The following is a 12796-nucleotide window of genomic DNA, read 5'->3' as shown; positions in this document are numbered from 1 at the left end:
CTCCCACGCGCCTTTTTCCCTGTTCTGCGGCGCCTTAGCCGGTGTTGGCGTTCTGCTAGTCGTAACATCGCGTGGCTTCCTTGGGCCGGGTCTATGGAGCATCACGAATAGAGACATGCGATTCTCCCGTCATCATGTCGTCAATTACTCCAGTCCGAAAAGTAGCTAGACACAGTTGCTTCTATCCCCGGCCCTCATATCGGCATAGCCGTTATCTACTGGCTGTAACCGGGCTCAAGCGGCCGAGCCCAATGCAAGCATCACACCGCCGCAAGTCGAGCCATACCCGGTACCATGACTTTCGCGGAACCTGCAGGTACTGCTAGGCCCGCTCGTGGCTGCTTCCGCGGCCTTATGAGAGACTGGTTCGTGGCAGTGGCGAGTGACGAGCCGCCGATCGCACCGTCCACCCCTTCCATGCTGCTTGCGCTGCTGCTCGCTTGTCTGAGACTTTCTTACTCTACTCGACCTCACTTCTGCCTTAGATCATCTTCCGGCATTCCCAGTGTCCTCCAGTCTAGCTTCTCGTCAACGATCTTGGTTCGAATTCTCCCACTAGACCTATCCACCCTTTCTAGAGCCAACCGGGGTACACATCCACTTCGTCCAATCACTATCCTTGGGTACCCTCTAGCAATTCAACCTTTATAGGCAGACCCCTGCCCCCATTGCTGGGAACAACTATCACTTGTTCTGTTCCACAGCCTTAGTATCATTGACGAACTGCGACTACTACCAGTCGCATTAGAGATCTCTTGGTCAGGCCACTTTTGAGACACTTTGAAAGTCCTTTCCTTCTTTGTGCTCTATGTCTCTCTGCTTATAGCGCGGCCAATCGTTGCACAGTATCGTCTTCTCAGCACTGCCACACGGCTTGACACTTCCTCTTCGAGCCTTCTGAAACGTCAGCTTGTTGGCCATTCACAACGATCTCTTCCTTTTCGGCTCGTTGACCCTCTTCTATTCTGGCTATCGGCCGCCATTTACGGCACGAGCCTTCATCACGACAGGAGAAAACTGTCAACGAGCTCTCTCGGAAGCAGAGGATCCCGTTGTAAGCTCATCCCATAAGTCTTCACGGGTAGGGCTCTCTAGCTCGATACTTCATATCAAGCTCAGGTAACTTCCTCTCTGTGGAAACGTTTGCCACTATCGTTAAGCAACATGGCATGAACTGATGGCCTTTTTCTACGTCCAGTACTATTACCCCCTTCCAGTCATTATTGAGGATCTCGGAGGAATGGGCGATGCTCCGCCTCAGAGGCAGTCCTCTACTGACAACTTTCGAAGCAATCCTAATGGTAAGTCGCCGTGGCAGCCTATAGCACACTTTGATTGACCCTCACAGATACTTCACCACACTCGCTAGCAAGCGCAAACATTGCCCAACGGCCTCAGTCCAATATGGAATTCGAAACATATTACCAAGCTCAAATGCCCGATGCGAGCATATCTCCTAATGCACAAGCCATGGATATGCGCTCGATGGCAGGCGCTTTACCTGACTTGTCTTCGCGAAACTATCCACAACACTCGTTCCAGCAGATGGCGATACCGAGCGGTCACCATCAAGCTGCGATGTATCAACACTATGCGCAGGGTCCACAGTTTGCAGGTCAAGCTGGGGGCGCTTTCAATTTGCACTCAGCTCAGCAGTACCAGCCGCAATATTCACAATCCCAGCACCAACGGCATGGCAATTTTTCAGGCTTTGTTGGTGGACCGAATCAACCACCGTCTTTCCTAAGCCCGGGCCTCCCCATATCGCAAGGAATGGCCCAGAACGTTCAAGGTCACCATCACATGCAACAATTCTTGCATCCCCAGTCTTCGCCTCAGTATGGAACTGGTTACAATACCAGGGCTTATCAGCAGCCTCTCCGAGTGGCGAGTTCGCTACCAGCTGGTTCTGGAATGTACCAAAATACATCACCGAACAGTTTGTTACCTCCCAGCCTCATTCGGCCGTTACTGACAGTTACAGCCGTCACTCGAACCAGCTCCAACTCTTCTATGCATGCTGCCTCGTCTTCTGTCCTTCGGGGACCGCCTCGCAAACCTAAACAGTCAGGACACGCGCTCTGGGTTGGCAATTTACCCCCAGGTACTCACATCCTAGACTTGAAAGACCACTTTTCACGTGACGCAACGAAAGACATCGAAAGCGTTTTCCTCATCTCCAAAAGTAACTGTGCTTTTGTCAATTACAAGACCGAAGAGAGCTGCCAGGCTGCGATGAGTCGCTTCCACGACTCGCGCTTTCAGAATGTGCGACTAGTCTGCAGGCTCCGACGGGGCAGCAGCTCGTCAGCACCGCCCACGCCTCAAACATCTATGCCTCCTGAATCATCCTCGTCCGAATTCGCGACAAGCGAACAAGAAACGACAGTCGAGAGCACGACGAGTGGGGCATACTCCTCCGAGCAACCACAAGAGAAGGTCAAAGAAAAGTACTTTGTTGTCAAAAGTTTGACCATCGAAGATCTTGAGAGGAGTGTCCACAGCGGGGTGTGGGCGACTCAGGCACACAATGAGGTCGCTCTGACCAAAGCTTATGAGGTGAGTAAATTGGACGAATGGGTTCAAAGAAGATATGGCTGACTTGTTTTGCAGACAGCTGAGAATGTTTACCTGATATTTTCTGCCAACAAATCTGGCGAATACTTTGGCTACGCGCGCATGGAGTCAGTAATTGGTGACGAAGAGGCAGCCGCCAAAACGGAAATCCCGCCTCCGTCGGCGAACCCACAACCCATCGATTCGAGCTTGGTAGATGTTCCCGTCAATATACCGACTCCAGCCACGGCAACAGCTCCCAGTGGACGTATTATTGATGATTCATCACGCGGCACTATTTTCTGGGAAGCTGACAGCATCGAAGAAGATGTTGCGAGGACTGACGGCGAAGAGCACTCCGGCAATGTCTCATCTGGTGAGGCGGGCTATGAATCAGCCGTGTCGGGTGCACCAAGCGCCAGCCCTGGCTCAGCGACGCCACAAAGTTTTGGCAAACCGTTCAAGATTACGTGGGTCTCAACCGACAAGCTCCCGTTCTATCGGACTCGTGGCTTGCGGAACCCGTGGAACGCAAATCGAGAGGTGAAGATCGCGAGAGATGGCACGGAGATCGAGCCGAGTGTTGGAAGGAGACTGGTTGGACTTTTTGGCCAGCCTTTTCAAGCCCCAATGCCGCAGCAGGGCGCTGGAAGAGCAATGCCACCACCGCCGCACATGGGGCCTGGGATGGGAGGAGGATTCATGGGTCAGGCTCATGGGGGGATCATGCCACCAGGGTATGGAAGGGGATACTGAGATAGGTATGCGGAGGCAACGCGTCATCCGGTGACTAGGAGCCGAAAAGCCGTGTTGGGCTTCGAATGTTGGTTGGCTTTTACTAATCCGACCGCAGTCAGGTTGTCGAAGGGCAGTGGAGGTCCGAGAGGAAGATTTACTGGGCACGCCCAACACGCACACACACACACACGTTATGAGTAAATGACGGAACGGTCCGGTACGAGGTTCGCAAACATACGCATGGAAAGATGCTGAGGGTTGCGAACAGCTCAAAAACCAAAAAGAACACATCCACGTAATGAGCCGAGGGAAGGAGAGCTGTTGGACATTTGGGTTAAGTTCGACAGACGGGCGAACGTGAACGAGAGAAAGGCTTGTTTTGCAGAGAAAGTGAGTGGCCAAGGCTAGAAAGATGATTATTCCTCCCCGGAACGGGAGGGAGGAGGGGCTTCTTCAGGAAAGCTTGCTGGGCGAGCTGGTTCCTTTTCGCTTTTTCTTGCGAGGGGAAAGGTTGGATGAAGAGGAGAGGAGAGGGGAGGGGAGGTGCCAGGAAATGGTGGATGTGTTGCTGGCGTGTGAGATGTTGGGGAAGGGTGGGGGACTGTCTGTGATGGGGCGCTTGGACATGACCTGGTTGGGAACTGAGACTGGATTTAGGTATTGAGTCTTGAATCAAGTTTGAGCTACCATGTGGACTCGTTCATGGCGACATCTACCAGCATGCAGAGTAAAAACGTACCTACCGATCGATGCCAGCTAGGTCCTTTGCTTGGCTCACCTCACCTCAGCTTAGCTTAGCTTAGCTTAGCTTAGCCATAACCCTTTGTTTGTGGTGGCGCGCAGAGAACATTGTGATGGTGAGACGGTGAACGCGAGAACGCGAGAACGCGAGAGACGAAAGGCGAAAGCTGGAGATCCAGCCAAAACCCTGCTTGAGCTGAACTGGATGGGAATAGAGTAGAGTAGAGGAATGGAAATGGAAGTGGGAATTAGGATGAGGACCCTTACGTTAGAGAATCCTAAATCGGGGGACGTGTGGACGTGCACTGCACATACAGAACAACCAATGAAGCCATCAGCCTATCACTGGGCTGATGATGGCCTGTGCCTTTGTCTGCCTAACACGGTGTCAGAGAGCAAGCCTCATTTTTATTTTACGACGGAAAAGATTCAAAGCCTAGAGACTATTATGGCGAACCAAGCGCCCCCCACCTCCTATTTGGCTTCTCTTTCCCGTCCCACCTTTCCCCCTTTCGGTCTCCCCTCTCATACATACACATACATACATATATATACATATACGGCACGGCTCGTCACGGTCACGGTCACGTCCACGCCGCCTTGATGGAAAAATAGGCACACACCGATAGAGAAACTTTGACCGCGCCCTACCTACCTACCTAACTCTGTCTCTCTCTCTTGCTCCCCCCCACGAGCATTGCTGTCTCCTAAACGACCGTGTCATTTCGTGAAATGATGTCGACCTACAAACACTGGTACGTATGAACGGTGCAGCGGATGGGATGGTTGCAGGAGGAAGGAATGAGAGAGAGAGAGAGAGAGAGTATATATTTCTATCCCCTTTTCTGAGGCAGTGAATTCGTCCAGAATGGGTTTAGCGCTGTTTTCCATGTGTCGCTGCGCCCGACTTACAGGTACACTACCCTAGGGGTAGACAGGGGCATATATCTGCGCTGCCATCGAAATGTGCCTTTCGAAAGCTCTTTGGTGATCTACCGACTGCTGCTGCACTCAGATCTGGTGGCCATGATGAAATTTAGATTGGCCTTGAGGGTAGAGTTCCATGCTCATGGAGGTTTTACTGCGGATCGGAACCTCATATGATAAGTGACGACGATGTTTTGGCTCGAAGCTGGTTCGTATGCTATGGACGTGCTGCCCGCTCTAAGGACTTGGCCGTGATCATGGTTCCTCCTGGCCGTGAGCACGGGGGAGAAGCAAGAAGGCGTACGTCTGCGGTCGCCAGAAGCTTGAGTCTGGTCTTACAGCTTGACCAACGCATTCATCCCAGACACATCTTGATATCCTAGCTGCAGTTCTCACCAGCAGCGCAAAGTTCCTTTCTACGCTGATTAAGCCCACTTCCCTAGCAAGGCCATGAGACCACCTCCGAGACACATCAGGGCGAACGCCCACAGAACGACTGATATCGGTGCGCGCTTCATGGACGTGCCTACAACGATTAGCCATAGTGATGATAAGCATGCAAGATACAGACTTACTGAACATGAATTCATGTGCCATGAGCTCGACAAGACCAGTGTAGATTAGGATACCCGCAGAGATAGAATCAAACACACCGTTGACGATGAGGGTGGTGGATGACCCCGGAGGATAAGATTTGCGCACGCCCAAGCCGATTGCTATTGCGACGGGCGTGCTGAGGCCATAGACGAGGGCGAGGATGTAGGGAGTCCAGCGCCTGTTCTTCGGCCAAGGGGAAAGCGCTAGCCGGGAACCAAGACCAAGGCCTTCGAATGTCTGGTGAAAGATCAAGACAACGAATAGCGTGCTGAATTCCTCCCCAGCGACGGCAAGTGTTAAGCCAATGAAGACGCTGTGGAAGATGATACCGAATTCTAATATGAAGACAGCAGTCATCTGAGCCTTGTAATCTTCGAAGCTGAGAGGGTGACTGGCATCTTCGATATCATTGTGCTCGCGGGCGTGTCCATGATGGTCCTCGCCGGGAAGATGTACGCTCTGTTGGGGACGATGGGGAATCGCTGGCTCCGGCGTAGACTCTGCGCTATCTTGGGCATTGTCCTTGTAGCCAGAGGTGGTTCCCATGCCGATATTCTGACCTGGATGCGGATGGGCCTCCTCATGAGCATGTTCATGACCGCCACCAAAGTTGCCGTATCGCATGACCATGAGCTCAACGAAAAAGAGGACAAAGATTGTCATGAGGATGATACCCTCGACCCACGAGTATTCGGTAATGGGCCCTGTCAAACAAGGATTTGTGAGAGCTTCCTCTGCCGGCGCGAGCAGGTGAATGAAAGCCGTGGCAATGATGACTCCCGATCCAAAATATTTGCAAACGAAGAAGACCCAGTCCGGTATCTTGAGGTTTCCATGCTGCTTCGCGAAGACGGGGAAAACGGCACCGATGGATGAAGTGACCCAGATGATGAAGAGCGCGGCAACGCGGAGCCCCAAGCGGCCGTCGTATTCGTTACCGGTGTCGCATGATGGTGTGGGCTCGTCTTCGGACTCTTGTCGCAGCACCAGATGGGCGAGTTCGTCTATGGTCGCCATGGCGGCAGTCGGCGGAGTCGACTTTGAAAGTGATGGAAAGAATCTCAGCAAGAGTGCCCATGTATTTAGCTCCGACCAAGTTGTGGTTGCTGAGAGTGTCCAACGAAGGTCGGTGGATCTGGCGATGATGCTGATGACAAAGTTTTACCACCCGGAGGTCGTCAAAGTGAGAACCTTGAGAGACTCAAGTGGAGTTGGACGATAACAAGACACCCAAGCTCAGTAATCAAGAGGTGCGTTTAATTGCTTGACGCGGTGATCTCTTGGGCCAACTCATTTCTAGTGATGCTGAGAGGAGAAGTAGCAGACAAGGGAAAATGGATTAACGGGTCAAACGGCGATGTGCTCAGCAGCTGCCATCGAGTAGTCAGGCACGGTCCTTCCACTCTGCCGTACAGCCTTGTCCAGCCTCGAAACGTCCTGGACCTGATTGGCTGAGATGGCGTGATGGTCGCATAAAAATGGGGCTGGACAAACTCAATTTGAAGGTACTCATTTCTGAAAAGTTCGGGTTGGTTATTGTCCTCAACGCGTCACCGACGACATCCCCTGTGTGATAGGCCAGAATCACACGTCCGTGTGTAGCCCATCCCACGCTGCTGGCCCAAAGCCTTCTCATCTTTGTGACCACATGGCTTTTGGTAGCGACTGAGGGCTTTGCACGTGCGACTTGGATCGTGGTTGACGGCTTGCAGGCCACACAACCCAAATCAAATGTTAATCAGAGAGGCATATGAGCACGGCGCTGCCCTCGACCTCCTGGCCCATCCTCACCGCTATGCCTAATTCTCCTCCTGATCTCCCACAGCGCATCTTCAGTCTGGCATGCGACCGGATCGGCTCATCACGAGCATCACACGCCGCAAAGCTAATGACGCATGAAATGTGTTGCGAGGACATCTTCACCGAAGGCCGAGAAACTCGCCCGCCGTGCCAAAACCTCGCTGAGGGGTTGGTGTCCGCCGCAAATCGGGCACTCGCAGGATGCCGTTGTATAGAAGTACACTCGTCAGAATGACGGCTGACATTCCCGACACCAGTGCCTGGCTGTAAAGAAGTTGACTGCTGCGAACTCGCGATATCGATAATTGTTTTCTCTCATGTTTCGGCACTTCATCGTAGCCAATATGTGTTTTGACGCCAGTTGGGGTGAGGTAGGACTTTAGGACTGGGAGAGCCTCGGTGATGTTCAGGGCAAGGGAATTCGCGATCTGCTGAGGGCTTGGATCCGATAGCTGCTGCCACGGTAAGACATGCTTGTCGGTTTGGCCTTGTCGTGCCATGGACGGTGTCACAGTCTCCCCAAACCACTCTCGTCTCGTCTTTTGCGTCCATTCAGCAAGTCCAGGGAATTTTTTGGCGAGCGCGTCGCGCAGCCATGGCTGCGCACCATCTCCAGAATTCTGCATGAGAGCCAAATAGCCAATGGCGAGGCAATCGACGCTGCTAGGGTTGTCGCTGACCAGCCAAGGACCCTCGCCGAGGAGCTCGTTCAAGGGTTCCAGGAAGTCAGATGTGACAGCCTCGAGCCGGAATTTGCTCTTTCTGCTTTCATGGCCCAGCAAGCTGCTGACGGTGGTTTTCGGCTTTCTGAGCGACCGAGGTATCTGTGCTGCTAAGCCCTCCTCTTGCTTCTCGTCCTGCGCCGAGTCCACATCCAACCCACTCAGTCCCAAGTGCTCCGATGTTTTCCTCGCTTTTTCTCGAAGGCGGTGTGGTACAAACCAGCTATCGGGCCAATGCAAAAGAGCGCCCAGCGCAGGTTTGGTGCAGGTCGTGTAGTTCTCGGTGCTCACGTAGAGACTCAGGTCGAGTAATGGTTGCCCTCGAGATTGGATGAAGGATGCATAGGCAGCACAATCAGCACTTTCGGCCGAACTGAGGTTCTTGTCCAAATGAGATGCGCCGCCAGAGGAAGCCTCTAGGTAGTCCACAATGTCGTTGAAGCCGGCCACCCACGTGTTGCCATCCCTCAGAGCAGGAAGTTGCCCGAGCGGATTTCGAGAAGGATCAGCAGGAATTAAGGTCCATTTGCCAGTCGGCACGCATTCGCGACAATATGCGACAACAGCGAGGCAGGTCGCATCTATCGATGGAAGGCCGAATGCCGGCCCCCATATGTGAAGCTCAAAGGTCATGTCAAGATCACGCGGATTAGTAGAGACAGCATTAGGACAGTCCCAGATGCGTAGAGACCGCGCTCCGCGTCAGCCAAACGTCGTCCTTGGCGGTACAAAACTTCTCTACTAGCCGCACGAGCGCTTCCCCGGATCTTGGACGCACCCCAGAAACCGTTTCCACATCGCTCAGCTGAAGCACATGCTTGTGTGACTTGGGAAAGCCTCAGATTCCATAGCATCTACACAGCTTCCAATCGATCCGGTAAGGCCTTGAATACGAGTGCTCGCATCTTTGCCCTTTTGCGGCTGTCTGTCTTCCACCAATCGGCCCAAGTAAAGGCACCAGGAGCCTCGGTTCCAGGCGTTCGCTTCGCAGGCGGCAGAGCTCGAGGGTGTCAGCGTTGGCAGTGGCTTGAACTTGACCAACCAAGTCATCCATCTTTCATCATCATCAACAGAAACGCCCCGGATTGTAGATTACAAGAGCATTTTCGATTCTAATTGTCTTTGTGCTGCTCACTTCCTCCAACGTATATTCGCCTCACGTTGTCGTATAAGACCCAAATCTGGAGACGTCGTCTCCACACCAAGCATGCCCGGTACGTTGGTCGATTGAGGCTGTCAGCGCGCTTGTCGCGTGAGGGAAATAGACCACTGACCACATAGCTACAGTCCCAGCTCTTGCCATCCCGGCGGCAGCAGCAGGTCTCGCTTATCTCAATGGACGGTGGCGAGTATCAGAAGATGCGTACACCTTGAAATGTCTCGCCACATCCGCTATCGCCTTCAAGCGACGGGAGAGGGCAGATCGCCTGAACTCTTTCTATTTGCTCGAGGAGCACGCCAACAATCCTAAGCTCGCCGACAAGACCTTTATCGTGTACTACAACCAGCAATGGACCTTCAGGGAGACCTACGATACTGTCCTCCGCTATGCTGGATGGCTTCACAGCACCCACAAGGTGACCAAGGGCGAGTTCGTTGCCATTAACCTCATGAACAGTCCTCATTTCCTCTTCTGCACCCTCGCCGTCTGGTCTTTGGGCGCCGTCCCAGCCTTCATCAATTACAACCTCACCGGAGACGGTTTCACTCACAGCATCAAAATCTCCACCGCCCGCCTCCTCATAACAGAGCCCGAAGTCGAGGCAACCACCCTCACCTCCACTACTCGCGATGCCGTGCTTTCCCCGACTTTCCGCAACAATGCCTTTCCGTTGGAAATTACCATTCTCACCCCTGAGCTCCTCAAATCCCTCTCTTACTTTCCCCCACATCGCGCCCCGGATGCGGTCCGCTCAGGCATCATCGGTCGTGACCCACAAGTCCTGATCTTCACCTCCGGCACCACCGGCCTACCCAAAGCCGCCAGCGTCACCTGGCAGCGCAACCATGAGTCGTCCAAATTTGTCGCGGTATGGCTGGGCCTTCGTAATGCGGCTTCTTCCAACCCCGACCGCTACTATACCGCAATGCCGCTTTATCATAGCTCCGCCTTCCAAGTATGCTTCCACTCAAGTCTGATCAGCGCCACCACCATCGTCATCGGACGCAAGTTTTCCGTAAGCGCCTTTTGGGACGAAATTGTCCAAACCCGAGCCACCGTCATCCAGTACGTGGGCGAAACCCTCCGCTATCTTCTCGCAGCTCCTCCTCGGCCTGACGATAGCACTCGGCATAACGTTCGGCTTGCGTTCGGAAACGGCCTGCGTGCTGACGTCTGGACTCGTTTCCGCGTACGCTTCGGCATCGAAACCATCGCCGAGTTCTACGGTGCCACAGAAGGGACAGGCGGGACCACCAACTTCAGCCGCAATAGCTTCGCTGCTGGCGCGATTGGCAGTAATGGCAAGCTCATGAGTCTGCTGTCAGGCAGCATGTTCGCCATTGTGCAAGTGGACTGGGACACCGAGGCACCTTATCGAGATCCAAAGACTGGCCTGTGCGTCAAGGTCCCGGAAGGCACTCCGGGCGAGCTCCTGGCCAAACTGGACGAAAACGACATCGGCGCCAAGTTCCAAGGATACCACGGTAACCAGGAGGCTACCAAGAAGAAAGTGTTCCGCGATGTTCTCAAGAAGGGCGACGCCTGGTTCCGGACGGGAGACGCCGTGATTCGCGATACCGAGGGCCGTCTCTGGTTCAGCGATCGCCTAGGCGACACGTTCCGCTGGAAGGCAGAGAACGTGTCGACGGCGCAGGTGGGAGAAGTGCTAGGTCACCATCCCAAGGTCCTGGAGGCGAACGTCTACGGCGTCAGTGTCCCCGCGCACGACGGACGCGCGGGCTGCGCGGCAGTGATGTTGCGGCCGGGTTGCATAGATGGAGACGGCGAGCTGAAGGACGAGGTCCGCGAGAGTTTGGCCACGTGGTGCAAGAACAGCCTGCCGCGGTACGCGGCCCCGGTCTTTCTACGTGTCGTCAAGGACATGGCCACCACGGGCACGAACAAGCAGCAAAAGCCAAAGTTACGCGCCGAGGGCGTTGAGCCCGCGAAGATGGGCGGCGATAAGGTGTATTGGCTACGGCCTGGCAGTTCGACGTATGAGCTCTTTGGAGAGGCGGGATGGGCCCAGTTAGGAGCTGGGAATGTCAAGTTGTAGTGGACATAGGCTGGGCTGGGTCAGGGCGGAGGTGTTTGCGTCGGGATCAGGGGCGTTATAGCGTGGCAGGAGGATTTGAGTCAACTCCTACATATTGCATATTTCACTTCCGTCATGCGAAAGGAAAGAGAGGGTCTCTGAATGCCTACAAACACTGTAGGGAAGCATGTCTTTACTCGAACACATTACATACGAATTCAATTTCACAGGCATCCGTAGCCTCTCGCAAGCGGAGTCCTCGAGGCGTGACACGAGCAGAGATACTCTTTATCATGATCTGCGCGGACGGCAACAGCATGAGCTGGGGATCGTATGCAATTGACGTAAAAAAATTGTGGGCTAGCGACGGAGTCCCAGTATACAAGGGGTCACCGATCGGTGTCGTGCAAATTGTTCATTTGTGCATATCCCAAACTGCCTGTTCAACATTTCTGTTCAGGCCAGCTACTGGTCCCCCCCCATGAATCCCGCAATGCAATCCATGGTATATTTATCATGCCTGCGCGCCCCAGAAAGCGCTAAAGAGCAACATCCACCCAGTTCGCCCGTTCCAGGTGTTTGGCACGACTAGCCCGGTGATATACAAAACTCCTGAAAACCATGCAAGGATGGGAACCCAACAAGACATGTCTTTCTCTTCCTCTGGACCAGGCTAAAAAACGGGCAAATGCGCAGTATCGCCAACATGTCTTCCCCCATACTCCAACCTCACAGCAAAGCAGCAAGGCCCACGACACCAGCAGCCGCCGCGCCCATAGCGCCCATCACGACGCGCTCCGCGCCGCTGTCCCCCGTCGCCACGGCGCCCGAGCTCGACCCCGTGTTCGACGCACCACTACCTCCCGTAGCGGAGTTGACGAGGGAGCTGAGGTCCGAGTTGGTGGCGACGGCGGACGACAGAGACTGGAAGACCGAGTTGGTGGCGACCTCGGAGGACAGAGACTGGAAGACCGAGTTGGTGGCGATGGCGGAGGGGAGGTTGCTCGCGTCGCTGATGGCGGATTGCACGCCCGGGTCGGCGGCCAGGGAGGTGGCCAGGTTGGTCAGGTCGTCGAGGTCGGCGGCCGTGGCGAGGTCGCCTAGGACGTCGTCGAGGTCTTGGGCGTAGCTGAGGGTGGTGCTGGCGGCGGCGGCCAGGAGGAGGGTGGTGAAACGCATGTTTGTTGAGGTGAGGTTGGGTGTTGTAAAAGGTGAAGGCTGTGTGTGTGTGTGTGTGTGTGTGTATGTGTGCGCGGAAACAGATTCGAAAGAGTGTGGTTTGGTTGTAATGAATGAAAGAGCAAAGGTCTCGTGCCGAATGGGAGAATTAAGGGTCTGGGAAAATAGTGACAGCAGGGGGAGGGGGAGGTATGTTAATAGGAGATGTACTTGTACCGTACGGAGGACTTAGCCCCAACTTGCACGTTGCTTGGCCTCGTGCCGATCAAACGCGGATCCATTGCGATTGGAACTCGCACTCTCCATCCCTTGGCTGCGCCTCGATAGCGCAGGGCTCGT

The 12796-nt window shown here is 54.2% G+C and overlaps 5 protein-coding genes across 5 annotated transcripts; 2 read left to right on the top strand and 3 right to left on the bottom strand.

The window, feature by feature from the left end:
- Positions 1-1404: 1404 nt before the first annotated feature.
- HMPREF1541_06820 (uncharacterized protein) lies at positions 1405-3312 on the top strand (the record flags this gene model as incomplete). Its single annotated transcript, XM_008721149.1, has 2 exons — positions 1405-2559; positions 2614-3312. 2 exons carry the CDS (start codon positions 1405-1407, stop codon positions 3310-3312), a joined length of 1854 nt encoding a protein of 617 aa, XP_008719371.1.
- Positions 3313-5387: 2075 nt separating this feature from the next.
- On the bottom strand, positions 5388-6576 carry HMPREF1541_06819 (uncharacterized protein; the record flags this gene model as incomplete). The annotated part of the gene is made up of 2 exons (XM_008721148.1): positions 5388-5488; positions 5538-6576. 2 exons carry the CDS (start codon positions 6574-6576, stop codon positions 5388-5390), a joined length of 1140 nt encoding a protein of 379 aa, XP_008719370.1.
- A 902-nt stretch (positions 6577-7478) lies between these two features.
- On the bottom strand, positions 7479-8714 carry HMPREF1541_06818 (uncharacterized protein; the record flags this gene model as incomplete). Its single annotated transcript, XM_008721147.1, has 1 exon — positions 7479-8714. The coding sequence occupies one exon, from the start codon at positions 8712-8714 to the stop codon at positions 7479-7481; it is 1236 nt and encodes a 411-aa protein (XP_008719369.1).
- Positions 8715-9288: 574 nt separating this feature from the next.
- On the top strand, positions 9289-11299 carry HMPREF1541_06817 (uncharacterized protein; the record flags this gene model as incomplete). Its single annotated transcript, XM_008721146.1, has 2 exons — positions 9289-9295; positions 9369-11299. 2 exons carry the CDS (start codon positions 9289-9291, stop codon positions 11297-11299), a joined length of 1938 nt encoding a protein of 645 aa, XP_008719368.1.
- A 708-nt stretch (positions 11300-12007) lies between these two features.
- Positions 12008-12457, bottom strand: HMPREF1541_06816 (uncharacterized protein; the record flags this gene model as incomplete). Its single annotated transcript, XM_008721145.1, has 1 exon — positions 12008-12457. The coding sequence occupies one exon, from the start codon at positions 12455-12457 to the stop codon at positions 12008-12010; it is 450 nt and encodes a 149-aa protein (XP_008719367.1).
- Positions 12458-12796: the final 339 nt, after the last annotated feature.

The sequence above is a fragment of the Cyphellophora europaea genome (assembly GCF_000365145.1).
Source record: "Cyphellophora europaea CBS 101466 unplaced genomic scaffold supercont1.6, whole genome shotgun sequence".
NCBI lineage: Eukaryota > Fungi > Ascomycota > Eurotiomycetes > Chaetothyriales > Cyphellophoraceae > Cyphellophora > Cyphellophora europaea.
Note: the sequence above shows the minus strand (reverse complement) of the source record. Positions and strands in the feature narration are given on the sequence as shown.